This window comes from Chlorocebus sabaeus, chromosome 3, assembly GCF_047675955.1.
Source record: "Chlorocebus sabaeus isolate Y175 chromosome 3, mChlSab1.0.hap1, whole genome shotgun sequence".
Classification (NCBI taxonomy): Eukaryota; Metazoa; Chordata; class Mammalia; order Primates; family Cercopithecidae; genus Chlorocebus; species Chlorocebus sabaeus.
The window spans coordinates 77,807,533-77,821,904 of NC_132906.1; the positions used below are offsets into that span (position 1 = coordinate 77,807,533).

Below are 14,372 nucleotides of genomic sequence, written 5' to 3' on the forward strand. Positions count from 1 at the left end.
GACTCTCTACAAAAAATAAAAAAAAAAAAAATTAACTGGCTGTGGTGGAATACGCCTGTTGTCCCAGCCTCTCAGAAGGCTGAGGTGGCAGGATTGCTTGAGCGTGGGAGATCAAGGCTTAGAGGGCCATGATCATGCCACTGCACTCCAGCTTGGGTGACAGAGACTTTGTCCCCCACCCCTCCAAAAAAAGGTTATAAGTTGAATATAGTTAATATTCTAGACCAGGGGTTTGCGAACTTTTTTTCTAAAGGGCTAGACAAGTATTTTCAGCTTTGCAGCCACAGTCTTATATTTTTCTTTTGTTCTTTCTTTTTTTGGGCAACTTTTAAGAAATGTAAAAAACATTCTTAACTGAAGTCTGCGGGTTGGATGTGACTCGGGCTATAGTTGGCTGACCCCTATTCTAGGTCTATTTGCACTGATCTTGCTAGGCAACATGACTCCTTTTTGATGATGAGATTCTTTTCTTAATGTCCGCCTTAGTAGAGTTGCAAATGCTGATACTGTCCAGGTGATTTGGTTTTTTTTTTTTTAATTTTTGAATAAATGACTAAGAGGTAATATTTTAATTTTCAGATGGTGACCCTGATAACTATATTGCTTATTATCGGAGGGCTACTGTCTTTTTAGCTATGGGTAAATCAAAAGCTGCACTTCCTGATTTAACTAAAGTGATTCAATTGAAGATGGACTTCACTGCAGTAAGTATATCTAAACTTTCTTTAAAGGGGAACTTAACAGAACTTGGGGAGAGTTAATTTGTTTCCTAAGGTGAGGACTGGCATGCTAGACATAGCTGGAAGAGATCAAAGCTACAGTGATATAGTGTACTGAGGAACAAGAGAAATTCAAAGTCCCTAGAATCAAACATCTGTGTGAAAGAGAACAGCGGGTACATTAGATGTTTTTTTTCCCGAAGTCTGGCAGTGATGTCAGCTTTGTGGTTTAGAAAGACAAATCTGTATGGAGGATGGAGTGTGAGGCAAGATGTGAGACTGAGACATGAGTTGATGAAGAGGCTGAACTAAGAGGCTATCAGGTGACTGACGGCAGTTCTACTTAAGGCTGTACCAGGAAGAGTAAAGTGGGGATTACTTAATTGGGTTATGATTTGTGGTGACAATAAAATGCTAAATTAGCAGAGACATCCCCTGGAACCAATCCACAAGTTTCAGACATGGAGAAACTTGTAGCCTAGTAGGAAATCCTGATGATTGGCAGGTCACCATAAAGGTTGTGACAGACATGTGAACAGGGAGGGACTCATGAGGTAGAACTCAGGTGGGGCTTTCAGAGGCAGAATTGACAACCACTGACCAATTAGATGGTTTCAGAATTAATTTGATAACCATTTATTATTTATTTCCTACTGTATTTCGAGAAGGATTTGAGATAACTGATTAGATATGGGGTGAATGTTTGATTTGAGATATTACTAATATTTTAAGATGGAATTCCCAAATCTCAAATATTTTTCAGATTTATCTTAAGCAAGCGCAACCTTTCACAAAGGTTAAATGGCTCATTTTCTTAGTATTATGATAGCTGAAATGGCTTTTTATGATAGTTTAATCTTGCTTTTTATTGATGAATTTAACAGGGTTAGGAAAATTTTATGCACTGTAAAAGTAATGTATATAGGGTTCAGTGGAATATTGATGTGGCTTCATTGGTCATACAGAGTAGGCATTCTTGAAAGAAATGGGATTATACACATTAGAAGAAGAGGAATATCAGATGAAGGGGAGAAACTGATGCATGTTAAAAGGGAAGAGGCTTTGGTAAAGTCCCAACATACGCAACTTTTATTGTAGGGCAAAAAGTATTTTTAAAAATTGAGATATAATTTATATGCCATCACACTTACCCTTTAAAAGTATTCAGTGGTTTTTAGTATATTTACAGGTTGTGCAGTGGTCACCACTAGCTACTTGTAAGACACTTTTATCACCCCCCAAAGAAACCCTGTACCTATTAGTGGTCACTCCCCATTGCTCCCCTAGCTGCCCGCAACCACTTATACATTTGTTTCATATAATATAACATCGTATACTGTTTGGCCTGTTGTGTCTGACTTCTTTCACTTAGCATAGTGTTTTCAAGGTTCATTCATGTAGCACATGTCAGTATGTCATTCCTTTTTATGGCTGAATACTATTGTATGGATATATTTATATATTGATTTAGTTGATGGGAATTTAGTTATTTCCACTTTTTGGCTATCATTGTGAACATACATGTACAACTTTTTGTGTGGACATGTTTTCAGTTTTCTTGGGTAGAACAAAAGTATTTTTAAGGAAGCATACTTTAAGAAAAATTATACACATTCATTGGTTCCAGGAATTATTCTTGGTGTCAAGTCAGATGTGCAATTGGAAAAATAAATATTAATAATTTGTTTATTTATTTTTATTCTTAGTGTTTAAAAAGATTTAGAAATCTATAATATTCAAGATAATTCCCCGCCCCCTTTTTTTCTAGGCAAGATTACAGAGAGGTCACTTATTACTCAAACAAGGAAAACTTGATGAAGCAGAAGATGATTTTAAAAAAGTGGTAAGTTCAATTTGTATTTGACTCTAGGAAGATGTTATTTTGAGAGAACATATTGGACCTTTTTTATATTATGACAGTTAATAGTAATTTTATAGCTAAGAGTCAAAAGTCTTAGACAGTAAGTAAATAGAGAATAGCCTGATTTGTGTATTTAAGAATCACAAATCCTGAATTACTATTTGATGGCAGACATCAAAGAATCCTGTTAACAGTTGGAAGGTAAAGCGTACCCAATAGATACATAATCTTAACTCAGTTGATACAGCTTACTTGCTCTGCTTTGTCCACTATGAGAATCTAAAGATGTCAGCTGAGCTGCTTTTAAAGCCCTTGTTAATCCTTATTGGGCTTTGGATCTATCCTTTTGGAGAGACCCTTCATTTGATTTGAGAGGAGTAATGAAACAGATTCTTAAGGAATTTTGCAGTCATCCATTATGGCTGCTTTACAAAGTGTAAAGTGCTTTGGATTTGTTAGGGAATGTTACAGATGTTGTGTCACTGAAGGGGGTATATACTAAAAAATGATTTGGTTAGAGACACTTAGCTAGTCTTTTTATGCCCTCATTTGGCTTGTTTTAAAGACTTGCATTTTTGTTTTACATGGGTTTGTTTCTGGAGTGGTCTAGAAAGGGTATATAAGCCACTGTTTATTACTTGCATTTTTTTATAGTTTATATTGCATTTTTATAGTTACTACGATGATAACCACTATGAAAAGAAAACTAAAATTTCTAACATTATCATAAGCCTTGTCACCACACTCTGTCATCTGTGGATAAATCAAAAAACATTTAATTGTATTGGATCAGAAACTGCCTTGTTGTCTCAATAAAATTAGGTATCATTTTCTTTTTATCTGATCTCCCTCCTGTTTGGGAAGATGCTTGAGAGCAGGCTCAAGGCCAGGTGGTGAGAGGTGATAGTGCCGGAGTAACCTTTCCCTAGCCCAGGCCTTTGTTCAAAGAAGGTGTTGCATAAACATTCGTCAAATGGATGAATGAATTATAAAACATGAGAATGTGTTTCTGCTTCTAGCAGATGCTTAAATCTGTTACTTAGATTTTTTTTTTCCATTAAACTTTAGTCTTAGCAATAATTTAGGATATAGTTTTAGCATAAATCAATCCTTATTGAGCATTGGATGTATTCTTCTGGATAACTGAGATCTTGGTACCTTGGATATGCCTTGAGTTAATGTCTTTTCTGTGATCAATATTAAAACTTCTCAGAAACAAGGAGGTGGACTCTCACAGACTTTCTGCTTTTTAGATTGCTCTTTGGCGGTCATACTTCTGCTAGTGTGTTCTTAAAACTGCTCTTACTATTGTTACAGGGATTATTCCATGAGAATGTATATCTGTATTGAATAATCTTTTAGTTTTAATTGGAATTTTTATTGAGATAATTGTAGATTTTCATGCAGTGGTAAGAAATAATACAAAGAGATTATAGGTGCCATTTACCCAGTTTCCTCCAGTTTTGTATCTATGAATTTATCTATACTGTAAAACTATAGCACTGTATCACAACCAGGATATTGACACTGATACAATATATCAATCTATCCAGATTTCCTCAGTTTTAGTAGTATTCATTTCTTTGTTGCATGTATTCCATATACTTTATCACATGTGTTGGTTCATGTACCTACCACCATAGTCAAGACACTGACTTGGTGTTCTGTTACCCTGGGATCCTTCCTGTTACTCTTTATAACCATGCCAATTTCCATCCCACCCTGCTCTGGCCTCCTAGTCATACTTTCTGGCATCTACTAATTTGATATTCATTTCTTAAATTTTGACATTTCTAAAATCTTACATAACTGGAATCAAATGAAATCAACCTTTTAGAATTCACTTTTTTTACTCAGCATAATTTTCTGGAGATTTATCTAGATTTTTACATATCCCACTTAGTTTGTTCCTTTTAGATGCTGATGGACATTTGGGTTGTTTCCATTTCTTGGCTATTGCAAATAAAGCTGCCGTGAACATTCTTGTACAGATGTTTGTGTGAACATGAATTTTTGTTATCCCTGGGATAAATGTCCAGGAGTGCAGTTACTGGATTGTATGGTTATTGCATGTTTATTTTGTAAGAAAGCACCAAATTGCTTTCCAGAGTGACTGTACCATTTTACATTCCTCTGCATTCTTGCTGGCATTTGGTATTGTCATTATTTTTTATTTTGGCCATTCTGGTAGGTGTGTTGCTATATTGTGGTTTTAATTTGGATTTCCCTGATAACTAATGATGTTGAACATTGTTTCCTGTGCTTATTTGCCATCTGTAAGTCCTTTTCAATGAAATTTCTGTTCATGTTTTCTACCCATGTTCTAATTGGCTTGTTTGCTTTTTTATTGTTGTGTTTTAAATGTCCTTTATATATTTTAGATACTTTGTTGGATACGTGGTTTGCAAATATTTTCTCTCAGTTTGAAGCTTTTCCTTTCATCCTGTTCACAGGGTGTTTTGTAGAAGAAAATGTCTGATTTTTAAATTAATACATAATATTTGTGCACATTTATGTATTTATGAGAAATATGTGATGCTTTATTATATGCATAGACTGTGTGATGATCAAGTCAGGGTATTCAGAATATCCATCACTGAATATTTTTCATTTCTTTGTGTTGGGAACATTTCACATCCTCTCTTCCAGCTATTTTGAAATAGTATATTGTTAACTACCCTACTTTGCTATTAAACATTACCTCTTATTCCTCTTCGCTGTGTTTGTACCCATTAGCCTCACTTCATCCCTGCATCCCACTGACACACCCTTTCCAGTCTCTAATGTCTATCGTGTCTATCATCCTACTCTCTAACTCTATGAGATTAACTTTTTTTTTTTTTTTTGTCCCACATATATGTGAGAACATGCACTGTTTGCCTTTCTGTGCCTGGCTTATATTTCTCTAATAACCTGCAGTTCCATCCATGTGGCTGCATATGAACATGATTTTAGTTCTTTTTTATGGCCAGGTAGTATCCCATTCTTGTTCATTCATTCTCTCTCACTCTCTCTCTCTTTCTCTCTCTCCCCTGCTCCCCCTCTCCCTCCCCTCCCCTCCCCTCTCCTCCTCCCCCTCCCTCCCCTCTCCTCCTCCCCCTCCCTCCCCTCTCCTCCTCCCCCTCCCTCCCCTCTCCTCCTCCCCCTCCCCATCCTTCTCCCTTTGCCTCTCCCCATCCTTCTCCCTCTCCCTCTGCCTCTCCCCATCCTTCTCCCTCTCCCTCTCCCTCTCTCCACACACACACACACCCCATACTTACTTTATTAATTCATCTGTAGATGGGCACATTTGGTATGATTCCATATCTTTACTATTGTGAATAGCGCTGCAATAAACATGAGGGCACAGGTATCCCTTTGATATACTGATTTTGATTGTGTAGTAGTTCTATTTTTAGTTTTCTGAGAAATCTCCATACTGTTTTACATAGTGGCTGTACTAATTTACATTCCTGCCAACAGTGTATGAGAGTTCCCTTTTCTCTGCATTCTTGCCAGCATCCGTTATTTTTTGTCTTTTTATGGTAGCCATTCTAACTGGGTGAGATGTTCTCATTATTGTTTTGATTTGCATTTCCCTGATGATTAGTGATGTTGAACATTTTTTCATATAGCTGTTGGCTATTTGTATGCCTTTGGAGAAATGTCTGTTTATGTCCTTTGCCCATTTTTAAATGGGATTTTTTGTTTTCTTACTGTTGACTGCTTTCAGTTCCTTGTATATTCTGTGTATTAGCCGCTTGTTGGATGAATAGTTTGCATGTATGTTCTCTAGTCAACAACTTGTCTGTCCACTCTGTTGATTATGTCTTTTGCTATGCAGAGGCTTATTATTTTTACATTTTGAGTTGGGGTCTCTGTCACCTATGCTGGAGTACAGTGGCATGATCATGGCGTACTGCAGCCTCAAATTCGTGGGCTCAAGCGATCCCCCTGCCTCAGCCCCCTGAGTAACTGAGACTACAGGTGTGTATCACTAGGCCTGGCTAATTTTAAAACATTTTTTGTGGAGATAGGATCGTGCTGTGTTACCCAGGCTAGTCTTAAACTCCTGGCCTCAAGTGATCCTCCCACTTTGGCCTCCCACAATGGTAGGTTTACAGGTGTGAGCCACCATTCCCAGCCCAGAAGCTTTTTAGTTTAATATAATACCATTTGTTTATTTTTTTCTTGCTTGTGAGTTTGAAATCTTGGCCATAAAAACTTTGCCTAGACCAGTGTCTTAAAGCGTGTTCCCCATGTTTTCTTCTAGTAGCTTTATCGTTTTAGGTCTTATGTTTAAGTCTTTAAGGCATTTGTGTTGATTTTTGTACTTAGAGACAGGGATCCAGTTTCAATCTGCTGCATATAGATATCCAGTTTTCACAGCACCATTAATTGAAGAGGGTGTCTGTCCTCTCCCCAATATATGTTCTCAGCCCTTTTGTTAAAAATCAGTTGCTGTAAGTACATGGATTTATTTCTGGGTTCTCTAATCTGTTCCATTGATGTATGTGTCTGGTTTTATACCAGTACCATGCTGTTTTGGTCACTATAGCCTTGTAATATACTTTGAAGTCAGGTAGCCTGATGCCTCCTTGTTCTTTTTGCTCAGGATTGCTTTGGCTATTCAGGCTCTGTTTTGGTTTCATATGAATTGTATGATTGTTTTTTCTATTTCTGTGAAAAAATCCTTCACAGAAGGATATCACAGATATCCTTGAATCTGTAGATTGCTTTGGGTAGTATGGTCATTTTAACAATGTTAATTCTGATTTGTGAGCATAGGATGTCTTACCATTTGTTTTTGTCTTTTTAAATTTCTTTCATCAGTATTTTGTAGTTTTCTTTGTAGAAGTCTTCCAATTCCTTGGTTAAATTTTCTGCTGGGAATTTTATTTTTATTATTGCTATTGTGAATGGGATTACCTTCTTAATTTCTTTTTAACTGATTTCATTATTGGTGTATAGAGATGCTATTGATTTTTGTAAGTTGATTTTGTATCCTGAAACTTTACTGAATGAAAAAAAAATAGTTCTGAGAGTTTATTTTGGAGTCTTTTGGTTTTTCTAAATATAAGATCATGTCATCTGCAAAGAGGGACAATTTGACTTCATGTTTTTGAATTTGGATGCCTTTTATTTCTTCCTCTTACCTGACTGGCCTAGGAATCCCAGTACTACATTAGTAGGAGTGGTGAAGGTGTGCATCTTTGTCTTGTTTCAGTTCTTAGAGGAAAGGCTTTCAATTTTTCCCCATTCGCTATGATGTTAACTGTGGATTTGTCATAATGGTTTTTATTTTGTTAAGATATGTTCCTTCTATGCCTAGTTTGTTTAGAGTTTTGAGGGGGGCTTTGAATTTTATCAGATGCTTTTACTGTATCTTTTGAGATGATTGTATGGTTTTTACCCTTTGTTTTGTCCATGTGATGTATCACATATTGATTTCTAAATGTTGAACCATTCTTATGTCTCTGGGATAAATCCCACTTGATCATGGTGTCTTACGTTTTCTGGTTTCATTTTTGTTTGAGATAGGGTCTTCCTGTGTTACCCAGGCTGGAGTGCAGTGGTGCAGACATGACTCACTGCAGCCTCAACCTACTGGGCTCGAGTGATCCTCTGGCCTGAGCCTCCTGATTAGCTGGGACCACAGGTGTGCACCACCATGCCTGGCTAATTTTTTTTTTTTTTTTTTTGAGACTGGGTCGCACTTTGTTGCACAGGCTGGTCTCAAACTCCTGGGCTTAAGAGATCCTTCCACCTTGGCCTCCCAAAGTGCCAAGATTACAGGCATCAGCCACTGCACCCAGCCAGTGCCTTACCTTTTTGTCATGCTATTGGATTCAGTTTGCTAGTATTTCATTGAGGATGTTTCCATCTGTGTTCATCAAAGACATTGGCCTGTAGTTTTCTTTCTTTCTTGTGTCCTTGTCTGGTTTTGGTTTCAAGGTAATTCTGGCCTCATAGAATGAGTTCGGGAGAATTCCCACCACTTCAGTTTTTGTAATAATTTGAGGAGAGTTGGTATTATTTCTCCTTTATACGTTTGGAAGAATTTGGCAATGAATCCATCCAGTCCTGGGCTTCTCTTTGTTGGGAGACTTTTTAATTACTGATTTAATCTTGTTACTGGTCTATTCAGGTTTTCTGTTTCTTCCTGGTTCAGCCTTGGTAGGTTGTAGGTTTCCAGGAATTTATCATTTCCTCTAGATTTTCCAGTTTGTTATTAGATAGCTGCTAATAATAGTCTTTGGGGGATTTTTTATATTTCTTGGGTACGAGTTACAATATTTCCTTTTTGTTTCTGATTTTGATTATTTGGGCCTTTTCTCGTTTTTTCTTGGTTAATCTAGCTTGTGGTTTATCAATTTGTTTATCTTTTCATAAAACCAACTTTTTGTTTCTTTGATCCCTTGCGTTGTTTTTTTAGTCTCAATTTCATTTAGTTCTGCTGTGATCTTTATTATTTTTTTTCTTCTACTAATTTTGGGTTTGTTCTTCCTTTTCTGGTTTCTTGGGATGCATGTTAGATTGTTTATTTGAAATCTTTTTTTTTTTTTTTTTGATATACGTGTTTATTGCTCCAAAGTTTTCTCTTAGCACTGCTTTGGCTGTATTCCATAGGTTTTGGTATGTTGTGTTTCCATTTTCGTTTGTTTCAAAAAATTTTTTTTATTTCCATCTTGATTTCTTGACCCAGTTTTCATGTATTTGTATAGTTTCCAAAGTTCCTCTTGGTATTAATTTCTAGTTTTATTCCAGTGTGGCCTGAGAAAGTACTTACATGATTTTGACATTTAAAAATATGTTGATACTTGTTTTATGGCCTAATATACGTCTGTCCTCGAGAATGCTGCTTATGCTAGTGAGCAGAATGTATATTCTACTGTTTTAGGGTAAAATGTTCTGTGAATGTCTGTTAAGTCTGTTTGCTCTAAAGTTCAGTTATAGCCAACTTTTTTTGTTGATTTTCTGTCTATATGATCTACGTAATGCTGAGAGTGGGGTATTAAAGTCCCCCACTGTTATTATCTTGGAGACTGTCTTTCCTTTTATATCTAGTAATATTTGCCTTAACATATGTGGGTGCTCCAGTGTTGGGTACATATATATTTAGAATTGTTATATCCTCTTGCTGAACTGATCTGTTTATTATTATTATTATTATTATTTTTTTGAGACAAAGTCTCGCTCTGTGGCCCAGGCTGGAGTGCAGTGGCGAGATCTTGGCTCACTGCAAGCTCTGCCTCCTGGGTTCACGCCATTCTCCTGCCTCAGCCTCCCGAGTAGCTGGGACTTACAGGCCCCCGCCACCACGTCCGGCTAATTTTTTTTTGTATTTTTAGTAGAGACGGAGTTTCACTGTGTTAGCCAGGATGATCTCGATCTCCTGACCTCATGATCCACCCATCTCAGCCTCCCAAAGTGCTGGGATTACAGGCGTGAGCCACCGCGCCTGGCCCGTTTGTTATTATGTAATGACTTTTGTCTTTTTGTTTTTTTGTGAGACAGTCTTGCTCTGTCACCTAGGCTGGAGTGCAGTGGTGCAATCTCAGCTCACTGCAACCTCCACCTCCTGGGTTCAAGCAATTCTCCTGCTTCAGCCTGCCGAGTAGCTGGGACTACAGGCACACACCACCACACCCAGCTAATTTTTGTGTTTTTAGTAGAAATGGGGTTTTGCCATTTTGGCCAGGCTGATCTTGAACTTCTTACCTCAGGTGATCCGCCTGCCCCAGCCTCGCAAAGTGCTGGGATTACATGTGTGAGCCACCATGCCTGGCCTTTTTTTTTTTTTTTTTTCTTTTAACGGTTCTGTCTTAAACCGTCAAATACTTTTTATCTAAATACAGCTATTCCTGTTTGCTTTAGGTTTCCATTTGCATGGAAGGTCTTCTGTCCCTTTACTTTCAGTCTTCATGTGTCTTTACAGGTGAAGTGAGTTTCTTGTAAGCACCATACAGTTAGATCCATTTTTAAAAAATCCATGCAGTCAATCTTTTAAGGAGAAAATTTAATCTGTTTAACCTTGAAAAGTTATTACTGATAGGTGAGATTTCATTCTGCTCATATTGTTTATTGTTTTCTGGATGTTTTGTATATCCTTTGTTCATTTGTTTTTCTCTTATTGTTTGTCTTTTTGGTTTGGTGGTTTTCTGTAGTGGTAACATTGGAATCCTTTCTCATTTGTGTGTTTGCTCTACCAGTGAGTTTTATACAGTGTGTTTTCATGATAGTAGATATTGTCCTTTTGCATCTAGGTTTAGGACTCTCTTAAGCATTTCTTATAGAATTGGCCTAGTGGTAATGAATCTGTCTGGGAAAGACTTTATTTTTCTCCTTCATTTATGAAGGATAACTTTGCTGGGTATAATATTCTTGGTTGACAGTTTTCTCTTAGCACTTTGAGTATATCATTCCATTCCCTGCAGGCCAGTAAGGTTTCTACTGAGAAATAATCCCCTGTTAGTCCAATGCGGTTTCCCTTATAAGTGACTAGATGTTTTTATCTTCTGTTTTCAGAACTTTCTCCTTGTTTTTGACTTTTGACAGTTTGACTATTATGTGCCATGGAGAAGTCTTTTTTGAACTGTGTCTATTTTGGGTTATCTGAGCTTTCTGTCTATCAATGCCTAAATCTTTTGCTAGACTTGGGATGTTTTCAGCTATCATTTTGTTACGTAAGTTTTTTATTACTGTGGTTTTCTCTTCACCTTCTGTGACAACAAAAATTCAAATATTTGGTTACTTTATGGTGTTCTGTATGTCATATAAGCTTGTTTATTCTTTTTCATTCTTTTTTGTTTTTTTTTTTTCTCATTGGCTTATTTCAAAGGACCTGTCTTCAAGTTCTGAAATTGTTTGTTCTGCTTGCTGTAGTCTATTGTTGAAGCTCTTAATGTATTTTAAAATTTCATTAAGTGAATTCTTTAGTTCCAGTATTTCTGTTTGATTCTTTTTTAAAATGATATGTATCTCTTTTATACATTTTTCATTCGTATGCTGGATTGTTTTTCTAATTTCTTTGTATTGTCTATCTATATTCTGTTATATCTCACTGAACTTTTTTCCTGTCATATTGAATCCCTTTTCTGGCATTTCACGCATTTCTTTTTCATTGGAATCCGTTGCTGGAGAGTTATTGTTTTCTTTGGGAGGTGTCGTATTTCATTGCTTTTTCATATTTAAGTTCTCATGTTGATATTTGTGCATCCGTTAATCATGTAGCTGTCATTTCTTCAAATTTTTTGGATTTGCTTTTGTAGGAGAGGACTTTCTCCTTAAGATGTATTTATGGTTTTGGTTGGGTAGGGCACTTCGGCTTTGATTCTTGGTGTGTGTAGCAGTTTAGTATCCATATAATTTGTCTGACTGTAATCAGTGTCAGTGGTGTCTGTGATTTCTTCAGTGGCTTAAGGTGCAGTTGTTATTGGAAGCTGTTTTGTAGTTTTGCTGGGGATGGGGATGCCAGATAGGCCAGTTCTTGGGCCCCAGTGGGGGCAGTGGCAGGCCAAACATGTGTAACTTAGTACTCCAAGGTGGAATATACTGGCATTTATGTTAGTGGGTCCAACTAAGAATTATTGGACCAATTCTTGGGCCTCCAGGTGGCCTACTTTGGTACGGGGAATGGCAGCAGTGGACTGGACAGGTGGGCGGGTCCTTGGGTCCTTGGGTAGGCAGCAGTTGTGGTCTGGGCAATGACAGTAGCAGTGGTGGGACAACCCTTTGGATCCCAGCTGGTCTGAGGTGGTCTTGGCGATGGCTACACTGTGCTGAGTGGGGCAATCCCAGGCCACAGGTGGTGTGTCCTGGTATGTGCCACTGTGGTGGTATGGCAGGCTGGGTGGGCTCACTGACCTCAAGTTCCAGGAAGGAGTGCTCAGGCACCAATGGGTATAGACTGGGCAGATAAATTCCCAGGCCCCAGGATAGGGTGCTTGGGCACTTGGGCAGAGGCAGGGGTAGTGAACCATGCCAGGCAGAACTATCTTCAGCCCCCCAGCCGGTGATGTGTGCAGGTGCTGGCTGTGGTGAGTAAGGGAGGGGTGATCCCCAGACTTTCAGTGAAGTGCTTGGGTGGGGGCAGCAGTGGCTGTGCTGCAGTCCTGCTACTGGGTAAGGCGGGGATTTTTTCAGTGGCAGCAGCTGTAGGCAGGTGGCTGGGGAGCACACACTTTGTCCCTAGGTGGCAGCTGCTGGCAAGAGAGCCTGTGCTCAGTACATTTAAAAATGTGTAGCAATCCTGCTCCTGGGGTCGGGGGCTTGCTGCTAATGGCTTGTGCTTGGCTGTGCTGGGAGCAGCCAGCTGCAGTGACATCTGCAGGTGGGGGATGTCAGTGGGGCACAATGGATGTGGAGATGCAGAAACTGTTGGGTGGGCCCCAGGGCCGGATGCTGCCTGGTAAGGGCTGTATTCTCACAGGGGCACCATGTCGTAGGTGCATAGGACTTGGAAGGTGTGTAGGATCCAGTGTGATCTCCTTTGGAGCAATGCCATCATGCAGTCTCCACACAGCAGGTTACTTTCAGGGCCCACAAGGGTTGAGAGGCTCTCCAGCTAGGATTGGAGGAGTCCACAGTGGGAATGTGGACTGCTGGGGATCACTTACTTACTCTTTACCCGCATTTGGAGGCTCTTTGGGCTCTTATCCCAGCCAAGCAGGCTGCCTCACTTCTCCCTTCTTCCTCTTCTTAGGTGTTTCCTATCACTTCTCTGTTGGGACTCCAGTGTTCTCTCCTAGATGATCTATACTTGCTATTTTGTTTCTTTCTGGTGAAGAAGGTGACTTTCAGATACCTCTTGTCAGCCATCTTTGAATGCATTCCTCAGTCTTTAAATTTGATGAAGTTCAATTTGTTGATTTTTGTTTTTACTTCTGTAGACTGTGCTTTTGGTGTCACGTCTAAGAAGTATTCACTAAGTCCTAGGATCTAAAACTTTTCTCATATCTTCTAAAAGTTGTATGGTTTTATGTTTTACTTTTAAGCCCATAGTCTATTTGAGTTAATTGTTGTATGACGGTATGAGGTTTAGGTCGAAATACATTTGTTTTGCCTTTAGGTATCAGATTCCTTCAGCAGCATATTTTGAAAAGGCTTTCTTTCTTTCATTGAATTGCTTTTGCTCCTTATTCAAAAATCAGTTGGCTGTACTTTTATGGGACTATTTCTGGGATATTTATTCCATTCCTTTGATGTATGTGTCTGTCCCTTTGTCATTCCTGCACTCTGTTGATTACTATAGCTAGATAGTATTAAAAGAAAAACTTCTGAGAATTTAAACTTACCAGAGTTTATTTGAGCAAAGAATGATCAATGAAGTCATCACTCCTCACAACCAGAAAAGAGTCAGAGAACTGGGCTCTGCAGTGTGGGCAGTGAGTACTTATAGACAGAAAACGGAAGTGAGGTACAGAAATCGTTTGATTGGTTGCAGCTAGGCCTTTGCCTTATTTGGATATGGTCTGGTCAGTTACCTACCTGTGATTCGTGGCAGATTGGCTGCTTATGATTGGCCGAGACACCACTGTTACTACCTTCTTAAGTTAGATTTTCAGTTTAAGTTAGGTTGTAGTTCATTAAGTGTAAGCTGAAAGTATGGAGACAGCCTCAGGCCAGTGGCCCCCTGCTTATTGATTAATTGACTGATTGAGACAGAATCTTGCCCTCTCACCCAGGCTGGAGTGCAGTGGCGTGATCTCAGCTCACTGCAGCCTCTGCCTCCTGGGTTCAAGCTATTCTCCTGTCTCAGTCTCCCCAGTGACTGGGATCATAGGCACCCACTACCACGCCTGGCTAATTTT

General features: G+C 38.7%; 1 protein-coding gene across 1 annotated transcript in view; it reads left to right on the forward strand.

Moving 5' to 3' along the window:
- DNAJC3 (DnaJ heat shock protein family (Hsp40) member C3) overlaps positions 1-14,372 on the forward strand; it is a 107,662-nt gene that overhangs the window by 43,419 nt on the left and 49,871 nt on the right. The window contains exons 3-4 of the mRNA XM_007960704.3: positions 580-704; positions 2,488-2,562. Coding sequence (XP_007958895.1) covers positions 580-704; positions 2,488-2,562 — 200 coding nt within the window. The remainder of the gene's footprint in view (positions 1-579; positions 705-2,487; positions 2,563-14,372) is intronic.